This window comes from Dicentrarchus labrax, unplaced genomic scaffold (assembly GCF_905237075.1).
Source record: "Dicentrarchus labrax unplaced genomic scaffold, dlabrax2021, whole genome shotgun sequence".
Lineage (NCBI taxonomy): Eukaryota > Metazoa > Chordata > Actinopteri > Moronidae > Dicentrarchus > Dicentrarchus labrax.
Genome location: NW_026136707.1, coordinates 186512 through 201471, shown reverse-complemented (window position 1 = coordinate 201471; position 14960 = coordinate 186512). Strand labels below are relative to the sequence as shown.

The window sequence follows — 14960 nt, the reverse complement described above, 5'->3', positions numbered from 1 at the left end:
TAACAAGGGACGCAGGGACTGTCAGGGTTCCCGCATGTCTTGAAAAACCTAGAAAACCTGGAATTTCAGAGACAAATTCAGTCATTTCAATTGATGAATGACCAAATATCCTCAAACTCCTCCAAATGGCTAAAGGTGCTTAAGAAGATACCGAGCTGGTTTGTAGCCTGCGTCTCTGTTTCTCTGCAGGAAGATGAAGTTGGAGAAAGAGCTCGTGGCTCAGCTCTGGAGGATCTGCTGGGATGACATCCAGATGAGCAACCTGGACAAAGTGCTGCGCAGCGGCAGTCGGCTCACACTGTCACTGGTCAGCACACACACACAGTTTGCGAGAGTTTGTGATGTACTCGTTCTGTCACTTATTATACTTGTTCCATTCTATAATTGTGTCCTGTGTTCTCCATAATATGAAGCACTTTGTGTCAGCAGTCCTGTGTGTTCAAAGCACTCTCGATCACTGATCCTGTGTCTGTCTCCAGAGAGGCTCCAACTACGGCTCCCTAATGACTGGAGATGGAAACCTGCAGGTTTTTGCAAAGACTGGATACTACAAGGTCAGTCATTGTGTTGTTTTTCTTCTTTGTGGTGATAAGTCGGACCAAATGAGGATAGGAGCTGCACTTGCAGACATTTTCATGTAAATAAGCGCCCGTTCTCGCTCTCATCCAGCTGTGACCAGCTCTTTATTTTTTATTAGTTGTTCAAAACATTCACGCTGTCTAAAAGCTCTTTCCTGTGACACAGGAAGTGGTAAAATTAACATTTCTGACAGTTAGACGCTAAGAAAGTTGTTTTCCCACCTAAAGAAATATTTACCCAGAGTTAAGGAAATGGCCTATTAGTTGCAGGAAGAATCTCAAAATGTTTGCTTGGGAAAATGTTGTTTTATGGTCCAATTGTTTGAACGTTACTTTGGTGACAGAGCTGCAGTTCCTTATTATATTATATTTAAAGCCCCACACACCTTTTTAACCCCCTTTGGACAAAAGCAGTAGAGTTTCTACCACCTCGTTTCATTGATTTCAAGGGGAATCCAACCCATGGGCAGGCATTAAGAATAACTATATAGAAATATTCAATCTTATCGCTGATGGTCTTGTTTGTTTATGTTTTTATGAATATTAAATGTTTTATAACCAGTTATCATTGTTCATTTAAGTAAAGTTTTTCATGGGTTTCAGCAGGAAGGAGGTGCTCCGACTCTGTAATTTTTGTTTCTTAACTTCCTGTCTACACAGGAGGTGGAATGGGTTGCGTTCATCAACATATATTAAGATGGCCGACATGACAGTTTCCCGAAAAGTAAAGCCAAAACATGTTGATCTCCCCCTGATGACTGACTGCAGTAATAAAATCATAGCAAACCATAAAAAGTGTATACAGGAAAGGATGTTAGTGACACCCAGCTGACTCCTTCAGGATTTGGGTTTATAGTTTAAAATTAAGTTTAGGATCAGGATTATGTTTTGGATTCAAGTCAGAGGTTTTAAGTTTATTGTTGACTCTTTGTGTTCCTCCAGGGAAACATCGTGGCCATTAAATACAGCAACAGGAAGCGCATCGAGCTGAACAGGAAGGTCCTGTTTGAACTCAAACATGTGAGTGTCTCGTGGTTCACATATTTAAATTTAAATACGGCTCTCAGAGATGAAACGAGGTGTGTAAAGGTCAGAGGTCGGAGCTGCTGATCATGAAAAGGACATGAAAGTGGAAATGTTAAAATTGTTTTAGGAAATGACATTTAAAGAGTGTTTCTTGTCTTTGTCCTTTTTGTTTCACACAAATTAATAGACCCACAGCTCAGTTTTGCCTCTGGGGCCCCTAAATGGTTAATTCAGCTGTCAGCTGCCTTTAGCGCCACCATCAGGACAAACTTTACATATTTAGCTCTAAGAATCAATAAATCATCAGGATGTTGATTCTTCTGTCCAATGCTTTCACATTGTGGCTGTAATGAACTCTTAGTTGGAGTTTTCTATTTCTTTATATAATCACAATCAGTATTTTTAATGTGCAATAACAGGTGTGTGTTTATTAATTCCATATATGTTTGAACAAATCAAGTGTGCAGTGACAAGACAAATACTAAATTTCTTTGTAAATTTGTAGAGGCAAAAGTTAGTGAACCCTGAGCTGCGCTGCTTAAAACGAGCAGGTAAACACAATCAGGTGGCACAAAATTGTTGGCTAAATTAACCAATGAAATGAGAGAAACTGGGATTGAAACAGATCAAACCAGGTCAGTCTTAACAAAGTGAACCCATACAGGTCAGTCATGCTGAGAGTACACACAGTACGCACAGTTCTTCGAAATATTTACAAAAAAGTATTATATATATAAATATATTATGTTGTGTTTGTGTAGATGCGAGACGTTCAGAACGAACATCTGACCAGGTTCATTGGAGCGTGCATCGACCCTCCCAACATCTGTATCACCACAGAGTACTGCCCCAGAGGAAGTCTGCAGGTACGCCTGCCTGTCTACCTGTGTGTACCTGTCTGTCTGTTTGATTGTTTAACAGACTGGCTGCTATCAAATGTAGCACATTCATTTGAAATAACATGTTAAAAAATGGAAATGAACATAGTATTTAATCTGTTTGGGCCACATTTTAGACGAGGTGATTATTAATGATTATTATGATATTAATGATTATAAAGCTATTTATTGATTACTAATGCCAGTTTGTTGCTATCCAGTTCTTTACTAATGTGTCACAATAATGTGTTTTAGTTTAAATATCTTTATTTGTGGGGTTTTCTAAGCAAATATTGATATATGTGATTGTTTGTGATTAAATCAGCTGATATTTTGTCTGTTTATCTGTCTGTCTCTCTGTCTGTCGGTCGGTTGTTTGATGTTTAACGGTCTGTATTTCGTGTCTTTAGGACATTTTAGAGAACGACAGCATCACTCTGGACTGGATGTTCAAATATTCTCTCATCAATGACATCGTAAAGGTACATTTCTGTATTTATCTTCCGTATCTTATCTACTGTTTTTCAGATTTCTAGGCCTTAAAATGTCTAAAATGTGATTTGAACAGGTCTTAAAAATGGATTGGATTAAGGAAGTGAATGTTACTTATATGAAGCTGCCTTTTTAAATTTGAAAAAGCCAGAGAAAGTTCTGATCTCTGATCCTTCACGGAAATAATTGTTTCTTTCGCTTGTTTTACAAAAACTTCCTGCAGTTATTGTAAAAATGATTATTTGTTCTTTAATCTTCTTCTTCTTCTAATGCCTTGAATAATATATAATATAAAATATGTCCTGTAGTGAGTTTACTCAGTGATAGAAAAATGGGTCCCTTAAGATAAAGGTTTGGGAACCACTGAATTACAAAATAACATTATTATTCATTAGTATCTCCAACAAATATTGTTGATACGACCATCTGGTGCTCAGCAGGAAGAGTGACTAACCTCTGTGTTGGAGGTTCGATCCCCCTCCTGTCCTCACTGAACTCCATCAGTGTGTGTGGATGGGTGAATGAGAGCTCTTTGTTAAGATATGAGAGGTCTGTTTTCTGTAGTTCCACTCTTCTGTCTCTCTCTGCAGGGCATGGTGTTCCTCCACAACAGCGTCATCTTCTCTCACGGTAAACTCAAGTCCTCCAACTGCGTCGTCGACAACCGCTTCGTCCTGAAGATCACCGACTACGGTTTGTCCAGCTTTCGATCTGACAGCGACTCGGGAAAAGACGCTCATGCCTACTACGCCCGTGAGTTTCCGTTTCAGCCCTTTATCCGCTTTACAACAACTCCTCTCTGTGCTGTTTAAACATCCACACTCTGTTTGGCATTCATCCATCTTTTGTGCTCTAGTAGCTCGTTCCTTTCCACAGCTGGAGAAGAACGATGGCTAAAAATAAAATGCAGTCTTAAACTGGTGAAATTCTGATTTAAATCCTGAACTATCTGATCTGAAGAATAAGTAAAGAGTACAATCAGTGTGACCAAACATTCAGCAATCCTCATTAACGTTATCTCCTCTGCCCTCCTCCCCTGCAGAGAGGTTGTGGATGGCTCCAGAGCTGCTCCGGATGGAGTCTCCTCCTCCCCAGGGGACGCAGAAAGGAGACGTCTACAGCTTCGGAATCGTCCTCCAGGAGGTGGCGCTGCGCCGAGGAGCCTTTTACCTGGAGGGAGACCCACTCAGCCCTAAAGGTGGGATCCAGTATGTGCATGAAGGTTTTACAAGCTCTGATTATCCATTTCAGACCAGTTCCGACGGCCTTTTACTGTCAGAGTTTGACTACAGGGATCATTTATAAAACCCGATGGAGAAATTCAGGTGTCCAGTAGTTCAAACTGTTAGCATAGGTTAAAGACAATAGCAGACGGTAGTAAGGGGTTAAAAACATACAAACAATAAATAAATGATGAATAAAAGTGACAATAAAAGCAGGAGTGTTGAAAGAGTATTGCACAGTCCCTTGGGGGAGGGTGGGTAGAGAGACAGGGGAGACAGAGGAGGAGCATGAAGCAGTCCAGATCCTGAGTCCTGCAGTGAAGCGAGTTGAAGAGTTTCTGGATTCTTGCGGATATAAAATGAATGTGAATTCCACTTTAAACTTTAGGTTTTGTGCTGCCCCATGGACGTTGATATGAACCATGAAACGAATAAATAGAAGGATAGATGTCAACAAAAAGTTTTGGGCTGTTTTGTTTCTACACTTCACGGACTCGGAAGCTCTGTCCATTATATACACTGTCAGTGGTCCAGAGAGGTCGAGACCAGGTTTACTGGACCTGTTGTTAACCTCTACAGATGACTCTACGTGAGCTGTTTCTACCTACACAGCATTAACAGCACTGATGACAGAAACCGCTTTCTAGACACTCAAGTATTTTCAGAATAAATGTGACATTCGTGATGGTAGAGTACGATTTAATAATAACAGCAATTAACAAATTATAAGACCACAGTAAGCCTGTTTCATGCTGCGAATGGATTAGAGAAGAAATAGCTTTTAGAGAAGAAGTGGGCTGAACAGACAGAACCCAGCAGGACATAATTCTGGGTTTCATGTTGGTACTAGTAGCCGCATGCTGACAATCACATTTGTTTCTCTCCAGGAATGAACTAGAGATTTGAAAAATTAGATAAAAAGCCCAAAGGATGTGTTTGTTTTGTTGAGTCAGAAACCACTTAAACCTGGAAAACTGAGTTTCCCAATTTTTCTTCTTTAGTTTGTTTCTGTTTTGAGGAAAACGGTTTCAAGTGCGGTCACAGTTTGGTTTGGAGATTGGCTTCTACTACACATTTCCAAAGAATGAATCTCTAAGAACGGAAGACTACAAAAAAAAACTGTTTATCTGCTTCAAGAGTTTTTCCCATAAACAGGCTCCCAGTGAAGGTTTGAGAAGTCAGTTTAGGTCAAATCCATAACGTGTTCCAGCAGCGCCGGGCTTCATCAGGGCTAATTCTCCTGTTTTTATACCAACCAACATTTGATTATTCACACAGAGCATGCAACATGTTTGTTTCTCTCCTTTTAAATTTACATTTCCTCTCATTAAGACCACTTGTGTCCCAGTTTGACAGCTGATTGTCCATCATTCATTTGAAACTGACAGTTTGAATGTCTCAAAACTGAAACTGGAAAAATGTGGAAAAGAAATCAAATTCACAATATGAAACAACACATTTTTCACATTAAAATCACAGGTTGCCACAACCAATCAAAAAGGGAGACAATTATAGATCATTTGGAAAATAAGATCCAATACAAACGTACAAAATAACACAAATAAACATAAAAAAACAATGTATAAAAAATATTTTTCTGTCTAAGATTAAGGGATATATATGGATGTCAGACTAGAGCATCAACGATTGGACAGAAACAGAATCAAACTCATTAAAAGCGTCTCTGTTAGTGTTTCCAACAATCACCAACTCTGGTTTGGTGGAAATAAATCCTTAATTCACCGACGTAGATGATAAAAACAGCAGTTTCAGTCGGAGCAGACCGGCTTTGGAAATAAACCACAGAGAGGCTGCGATACAACACAGGCAGAGGGAGAGAGACACCATGTGACTCTGTGTCTGTATATAGAGCTGTTAGCTGATGTATTAATGCTTTAAAGCTCAGATGTAACCATATGAATAAGTGAGACTATAAGCCAGAATATGCCGATCCAAGTCTTGTTTCTCAGGAAATATTAAATAAATAGCCCGACAAAATAATATCTAAAAGGAAATTATCTAAATTAGTTTAAATATCAGAATCAGAATATCAGACAGCAGCTGTTTGTCCTCCATCATTTACTGGAAAGTGTTTTTACCTCGTAGATATTTTTAATTAGTGAAATTAACGATGTTCTGAGGGTCTGTTCTTCTCCTGAATGTGTTATTGACCTGATGGGAAACTGCTGCTGCGTTCAGTCGTCGATCAGGAAGTGGTGAGAGAAGCAGCGAACACAGCGGCGGATGGAGGGATGGATGGAGGGATTAGAAGCGATTTAGTCCGAGTCGTGACGACGACTGAATGAGGGGAATTAGAGACGGAGCATGACACGATTGAAACCAGCAATTACACCCAGACAGGGGAGGAGGGGGAGGAAAATGAGAGAAAAGGGAGAACCGCTGTATGACTGAGAGGGTGAAAAGAGAAAGATGTGACATTTATTGTGGGATTTTTTTTTTTTCCCGACCTGTCGCCAGCAGTGATGATCAGCCAGCTGGACGACGCTTCGATAACTCAGCAGTCTTTCTTCCTTTCCAGTTGTATTTCCAAAAACACTTTCCAGGACTTGAACCGCCGACGCTGAAGTGTCGAACCGCTTCAGAGCCGTCAGCCTGCAGTCTGTCAGAGGCTTTATTTAAAACAGGTCAAATCTCAATTGTAGTGTGTTTTGTGTACAGTTGAAATCACTGAAGTTGACATGGAAAAGTTTCCGTTTCCAAACCACAGAAGGCAGAAAGAAGCAGAGCAGAGTTACAGATGAAGTGTGTTTCTAGGAATTCTGGGAAGTAAAAAATATCTTCACTGTGCAGAACGATGTACGTGCAGAGTTTGACACTAGAAGGATGTTTTCACATTAATCAGTTCATCAGATCAATCCACCAGCGCACACACGCTGAAGAACTTCACAGTGAAGGAGGAGACATCTTGTGTGCAGCAGGATAACTTTAGAGATGAACTAAATTTGCATATTCATAGATTGTGGTAGGAGTAGATGACTTTTTAGATATTTGAATGTGGGAATTATACTTTGTTTGCAGGAAAAACATGTCAGACATTATTGTTCCATGCAGACTATTTGTATTTATATCAATTTGTACTTGCTCCTATAAAAAATTTTATTGGTTATAAAACCTTATTACAACTCCATCGCTCTTACAGAAGCACAACTTTATCAGTGATTTGGGTGAAACTGGATCATATTTTATGGAGAGAATATTGTGTGGTTTTCTCTCTTATGGCTGAAATGTGAGTGAGATGACGTCGGCTCGTGTTATGGCACCACAGCGACATTTTCGGGACCCTAACAAGCCTCTGAAAAACAACCCTGTTTTATTGACTTGCGGCTGGTTGGAGTTTCATCCACATCCTCCAACGCCACCCAACTAAACTCCTGTTTCGCTTTACCTCATAAACTTTGTCTTTACCTGCCGAGTGCCGATCGGTACTGAGCATGTGCAACTCTCAACAGAGATGAGAAGGAAGAGAGATGGCTCACTCTTCAGCTACTTCCATGTGGCAAGTGAGACAAGTATTACGAGTCCAGAGTGGCATTTTACCTGCCCCAGGCAACCAGGCACATATGTTCCTTTCAATCAGTTTAATGTGTCAAAACTCATGTGAGAGAAAATGTTTTCAAGTTGCAGCTTTGGTGTCTCTGACTCGTCGGCTCATATAACGGAAGACATTCCTGTTGCACTCGTGTTCACTCGGATGAACAAACAAGCACTTAGTTTGAGCTTTTGTCATTAAGACATAAATATAGTTTTATTCTTAAGTGGCTCTAAAGAATTAAAGTCTGTTTTTGTGCACAAACATCTGTGGCAATTAAAACAAGAGTGAACAATTCACAAGATAACTACTTCATTATTTCTGTCCACGTTCAGACTGGTTGATAATTAAGATCTTTGTTATTTCACTTTCTTTTTCCTTCATCCAGCAGAGTTTCTCTTCTTCAGTCCAGTTTTGCATCTTTTTTCTCAGTTTCACAACTCAGTTTAATAACCATGTGTGGAACTCACACCATAAGTTTAAAGCTAAGATAAAATTGTTGTTGTATAGAGTAAAAAATACTGAGGGAGAATAAGAGAATACACACATATTATACTGAATTCTCCTTTCCTGTGAGAAGCATTCATATTTTTCTAATCCAGTCCTGACGCTACCCTCCCTCTGCAGAGATCGTGGACCGGGTGGTTCTGGGCGAGTGGCCCTGCCTCAGACCGACCATCGACCCCCAGAGCCACAGTCCTGAGCTGGGTCAGCTGATGCAGCGCTGCTGGGCCGAGGAGCCGACGGAGAGACCGGAGTTCAACCACATCCGCCTGCTGCTGCGCAAACAGAACAAGTGAGTGCTCGACAGATGAAACATAAAATCAGTCAAATATGTCTCTTCAGTGGCGGCTGCACTCTCGGACAGATCTTTAAAAACACCTCACAAACGTTCTTTACTCAAGTGGAAATACATAAACTAAAAAAACACTCATGTTATGTGTATCTGAACATGCTTGATATGCATCGGTCTTAATGCAGGGAGGCGTGCAACGATGCAAAAAAAATGTATATCTTTTTTAGAAATCGAACGAAATCCCCTCATATGCGTTAAAACTGAAGTAACAAGCACATAATGCAGGCCTACAGTAATCTGTGTGAGTGCACTATGGGAGAGAGGAGTGATTGTTGTAAATATCAACACTTCTGCTGATAAACGACAGTCATTTTATGCAAATAGTCATTAAAACATCACTGATTGCACCTTTAATGTGGAGGGGGAGATAAAAACAGGTAATTATCTCAGTCTCTGTGCTCTTTGTGATCACCAGGAGTCTGTGACTTCTGACAGAAAGAGCTTCTGACTGCAGGATAAATCACTGGCTTCACACTGGATGATGATAATGGCAGTCATCAAAGACACGTTATCCTTTATAGGAGCAATGTGTAATTCAATACATGCTCCAAACAAACAGAGGGCAGCATTTCACCTCCAGCCGCCCTTGATGTGATGATTGTTTAGTTAGACGCAAACTTTCCAAACTCTCAAAGTCAAATGTAACACAGAGTGTAATACTGAGTGTAATACTGAGTGTAACACTGACTGTAACACTGAGTGTAACACAGAGTGTAACACTGACTGTAACACTGACTGTAACACTGACTGTAACATTGTGTGTTTCAGGGAGTCGAGGACAAACATCTTGGACAACCTGCTGTCCCGAATGGAGCAGTACGCCAACAACCTGGAGGAGCTTGTGGAGGAACGAACGCAAGCTTATCATGAGGAGAAACGCAAGGCTGAAGCACTACTGTACCAGATACTACCACAGTAAGTACTGTATATATACTACTGTACCAGATACAACCACAGTAAGTAATTTATACACATTTCCTAACATATTTGTTACTTTGGTTTCTCTCTCTCTTTCTCTCTCTGTGTCTGTGTGTACCTCTCAGCTCAGTAGCGGAGCAGTTGAAGCGCGGTGAGACGGTTCAGGCTGAAGCCTTCGACTCAGTCACCATCTACTTCAGCGACATCGTGGGATTCACCGCCATCTCAGCAGAGAGCACGCCGATGGAGGTAAGCAGAGTCCCTGTCCCCTGTCCCCCCCGACCCCTGACCCTTAGAACAGACTGAACTCATGCAGGTGTTTCTCTGTTGTATCTGCTGATCCTGTCGCTCTCACTCTGCAGGTGGTGACTCTGCTGAATGACCTCTACACCTGCTTTGATGCCATCATCGACAACTTTGACGTTTACAAGGTGACAAAATAGTTAATAATAATAATAATAATACATACGTTTATTTATGTTTTATATGGGAGTTCTGAACTAGCTTTATGATTTAAAAGAAGAATCAGCTCCATCTGCACGTTCATTCGATTTAAAAAACTCTTGATTTCAGGACTCCAAAGTAATTTACACTTCAAAGACACAAACATCTTTAAAATGTAGAGACCAGACTGGATTTTATTGATCCAAGAGGATCAAAGTGTTCACTGCAGGTAGGAAGGAACCAGTAGAACAGAATACCAGATCCTTTCAAAATCCTCCAAAATATGAAATAAACTCAATTTAATTAAATAATTATAATTTTAAACATTAAAATATCTTTAAAAAATTCATTCTACAAACAATAACAGAAGCAGAGCATTAAATAAGAAAATAGACCCATCAGTAAATTTGTTCACTATCTCACTGACCTGTTGTTTGTGGCGCCCCCAGGTGGAGACCATCGGTGACGCCTACATGGTGGTGTCGGGGCTGCCGGTGAGGAACGGGAAGTTGCACGGCAGAGAGATCGCCCGCATGGCCCTCGCCCTGCTGGACGGCGTCCGGACCTTCAGGGTCCGCGACCGATCAGAACAACTGAAACTGAGGATAGGAATCCACAGTGGTGAGGGGGGGCGGGGGAACAGCCTGTTCAGGAAACACACAACATTTAAATATTCTCTTTCTTTGAATCCTTAAAAAGCACAAAGTCTGTGACAGAAACTCCGTCTAGAATTTCTAAATAGGAAATCAAAAGTACAGTAAGTTATTTCTGCCACTAGGGGTCTCTCACCTCTGAACAATAAGTAAAGATAAAGTGTGATGAGGTGGTGAAGCAGCGTGGGATCATGGGAGTCGTTGTCTTCACCACCATTGGTGTCATTGCAGTCAGCTTCTCCCGGTTAGGATTCCTTCAGTGTTCATGGTTCAGGAGGTTTCTACCGGGAGCCCAATGATCCACAGAGGTCTCCTCCTCTCCAACACAAACAGACCCGCTGATTAAAACCACTAAACACACTGAATAAAGCAGTTCCACCTTAACAATCACTGCTTCTCCCACGCTGTTGGACAGACAAAGGACGTCCCGGAGGGGCTGCGAGCCGAGCTGCTGCTAACGTTAGCTCATGATATGATGTGATATGATATTTCCTGCAGGAAGGAGGCGTTCACTGACTCCTGCTGTGTGTTGCTGTAGGTCCGGTGTGTGCAGGAGTTGTGGGTCTGAAGATGCCGCGTTACTGTCTGTTCGGCGACACCGTCAACACGTCGTCACGGATGGAGTCCAGCGGAGAAGGTGAGAACTACACACACACATACTGTACATAATATACAGATATTAATGTAGTACAGTGTGGTACTCACATTAAACACTCCTGATTCAGAACCAGTAAACTGATCAGGTGAATGTAATGATGTGATAATATGAACCATAACAGTCGCAGACACTGAGAACAAACGACAAACACTCATCAGCTGCAACTGATTCAATCTTTGTCCTTTTCATTTGTGACTGTGCTGATTTTCAGAGATGGAAAAATACACAAATTAAAGATACACTGCAAAAACAGCCCTTCAAGAAACAAGCCAAAAGTTCTTAAATATAATCAAATGTTCTTGTATTGAAACATTGAGCCAGTAATGAGCCTTAAAACCAGACAAAATGCCAAAAAGCTGAGCTATTTACAAGCAGTAAAAACTCCAAAGTGTTTTAGTTACTTTACTGAGCTGATTTAAGGATTTGTACCTTAATCTGAGATTGATAATGAACAAATAAACTCACAGTTTCTTTAAACAGCATAATAAAGATAAGTGACTCTGTGTTAAACGAAGGAACCAGAATCATGCTTATTTTTATTATTTTTTATTAAAACCTGCTTCATTTCCAACACTGGGACCAGACGACTTTCTCTTAAACTAAAAAGTTGTGCAAGTGCTCTTACTCTGAAAATACTACAATAATCTGGTTCCTCTGCTGGGATATTATGCAGCTATTGTTGTTATTGGTTAAATCGAGCTCAATATCAGCTGCAATATCTTATTAAGACAAAGTTAGAGATATAACAAGACTCAACAAACTTCTTTTTTGCTTTCTTGGGATTACTTTTTTGCAGTGTACGGTGGCTCATATTGTGAATTTTTTCTTTCTATGTCCACTGTGCAGCTCTGAAGGCTGCTTTCTTAAACAAACAACTTTATTTAAAGAATATTTAACTGAACTATTCTTTAAATAATTGAACATAAATTGCCATCCAGTTCTAGCTGCTTCCTTTCTGTGAATCACAGCGCACTCTGCTGGACAAACTGTGCACTGACACCAATTCATTACCACATTCATTGTTACAGCATTATACAACACATACACCGATACTGATGTTGGTTCCATAAGAGGTTAGAGGTTAACTAACAGCTGTGTTTACCAATAAAATACCAGAATTTCAGGTGGAAGAACAAATAAAAATATGTGAGTGTCTGTCTGTGCAGCACTGAAGATCCACGTGTCGGCGGCGACTCGCGACGTCCTGCTGGAGTTCAACTGCTTCCAGCTGGAGCTGCGAGGAGAGATCGACGTCAAGGGCAAAGGAAAGATGACCACCTATTGGCTACTGGGAGAGAGCGACAGCCAATGACAAAACAACCTCGGACAAGAGGAGGAGGACGGGGGACAGAGAGGTAGAGACGAGAAAGAAACGTGGGAACAGCTGAGAGGAAAGAGAGAAGGAAAGAGGAAAGACAGGGAGGTAAGGAAAGGAAACAAAGTAGAGAATTAGTGAAGTGAGGGAGCAAGTTAAAGGCAGAAAGAAGGTAGGTTTAGGTGGAAGGAGAAGGTCTCTCCGCAGACGTCTCAGGTCCTCGTGGACTCGTCACCTCCTGGTTGAACAAAAGAGACTTCACAACACGGAGGGAAAGACTGAACTAAAGGAGGGAGAAGGACGGAAGTGTGGAAGAGACAAACAGATCCAGAAATCAGGAGCGGAGGGTGAAAAACCTGGTCTGAAACCTGCAGAACCAGGACTCCAACTGTACACAGACTCTATTCTGTTCCAGATCTTCTCTGTTATACGTGAAACCCGCGCAGAGAAAATCTAAACTGCGTTCGGTTTAGAGTTGTTGCTGAATCCAGCAGAGAACTGTTGTCTTGTGCTCCAACAGCCCAGAATCAGTTATTCATCTCCTCCACTGAGTGGGAGTCCCAGACGGCCCCACAGAAACGTCTGTGCGTCGCTCTTTAACGGAGGCTGGGGAAGTCAACCAGACGTACATTCGCCACAACAACCAGTTCGTCTTCATCCTGGAAGTTCTTTCTCTCAGGAAGCTGAAAAATACAGTTTGAAAACTCCTGAGAAGAAGTCGGAATCTCTTTGTGTCCATCTTGTAGTGCCAACTGGTTCATTTGCCAACTGTACGTCTGGTTAATTTCTCTGAGCGTCTCTATTGGACCTGACGGGACTGTCTCCCACACGGTGGCTGCGACTGCCTCAATCTAAATTTGCAGTATTAGCATAATAGTTTTATTATTAACGCCACGCTAAACTGAAACAGCTTCGCAAAGCTAGAACTTTTAAAAAATTTTATTTTGCTGCAGCTCTTAGAAATAAGAGTTCTCTGTAAATATACAAATGTTACTGTTTGTTTTTAAATGAAAAGTTGTTTGGTTTTTGCTCAATTAGGAAAACGTCACAACATTTTTCACAGCAGCCATTTTGACATGGAATTGTAGGGTAAACACAAGTGTTGCCAATGATACCAATCAGGGTCCTGTTCCATTTAGTGTAGCAGAGCCTTTCCAGTGATCCAGGATCATTGGTAACACCCGAGTTTACCCTATTACACTATTTCATGTCAAAATGGCTGCTGTGAAAAAGGTCTATTAAATGATGAAGTACGGTCACGCAGCGCTGCAGCAGTCCGAGGAGCTAAACACGCGACTGCAGGGCAGACAGTTGGGGATCAAACCTGTGACGTCCTCCACTGGGCGACTTCCCGACCGCCAACGACCACTGAGACACCGCGAGCAGCACACGGGACAAACAAACTGTCAGTGGGACAAAATATTTTCTCTTGGATTCACTAAAGAAGGCTCGAACTGTCGATGTGTCTGAACGTATATTTTTCTATAGTGACTTTACGTGTGGAGTTTTAGAATGTAAACGTCTAATTTTGGCAAATGATCATAAACTCAAGCTCATCATTGTGTATCTAAAGAGATTCCAGTCATCACAGGTCAACTCAGTTCATCCCTTATAGGTCCAAAGTGTGACACTGAGGAGGAGCTAATACCCATCATGTTTCCATTACAGCCAATCAATTATCGGTTGATATTAATAATCATTTATTTAGAATTTATTTGGCTCCTTATGCAAAAACATCATCATTCTTTCTTCTTTTTGAAACACAACAATGTGAAATTATTGGTTATCATATATTGTATCCCTACTGGTGACACTACTAGTTATATAACTTCTCTGCTACTCCCCGACATTCAGACTGACGACGATTAAACTCCAGTTTTGTTTGTTAAAAGACATTTTCCAGGGGGTAACTGTAATATTATTACTGAGATTTATATTACTAGTAATCAGTAACACTGATCGCCAACAGTCATAATGTTTTTGTCACTTGAATGAGCCCTTTCTGTCGACAGTTGCCAAACAGGCTGACGGAGGGTGAAGTGAAGGAGTTGCAATCGGCTCGACGTCACTAACGGTTACACACTGGACCTTTTAAAAAGAGTCACACATTCTGTTCGTCATTTCTAGAGATGAACCCGTTTTCAGTGTTTTGCAGCTACAGTTCAAGTGACAACGAAACCGTCTGTTGTCATTGGATCAAACCAGCAGTGTTTGTTTGTTTGTTTGTTTGTACTGACCTGTTGTGACCTGAATAAAGTGCTGTGCAGAGCTGTTCGTTTTCTAATGTGGCTGAAATTTTAATACAATTTGTTACAGTTTATACTGCTGCAACAGAGGCTGAAAGATGTGCATCGTTCTCAGATAATCTT

General features: G+C 41.0%; 1 protein-coding gene across 1 annotated transcript in view; it reads left to right on the top strand.

Moving 5' to 3' along the window:
* Positions 1–14862, top strand: part of LOC127366460 (atrial natriuretic peptide receptor 1-like) — an 81320-nt gene extending 66458 nt beyond the window's left edge. The window contains exons 9-22 of the mRNA XM_051405398.1: positions 190–307; positions 480–554; positions 1521–1598; positions 2366–2470; positions 2893–2964; positions 3565–3727; positions 4017–4172; positions 8375–8543; positions 9372–9518; positions 9647–9770; positions 9884–9952; positions 10415–10586; positions 11157–11255; positions 12443–14862. Of these exons, the coding sequence (XP_051261358.1) occupies positions 190–307; positions 480–554; positions 1521–1598; positions 2366–2470; positions 2893–2964; positions 3565–3727; positions 4017–4172; positions 8375–8543; positions 9372–9518; positions 9647–9770; positions 9884–9952; positions 10415–10586; positions 11157–11255; positions 12443–12588 (1693 nt within the window). The 3' untranslated portion in view covers positions 12589–14862. The remainder of the gene's footprint in view (positions 1–189; positions 308–479; positions 555–1520; positions 1599–2365; positions 2471–2892; positions 2965–3564; positions 3728–4016; positions 4173–8374; positions 8544–9371; positions 9519–9646; positions 9771–9883; positions 9953–10414; positions 10587–11156; positions 11256–12442) is intronic.
* The last annotated feature ends 98 nt before the right edge of the window (positions 14863–14960 follow it).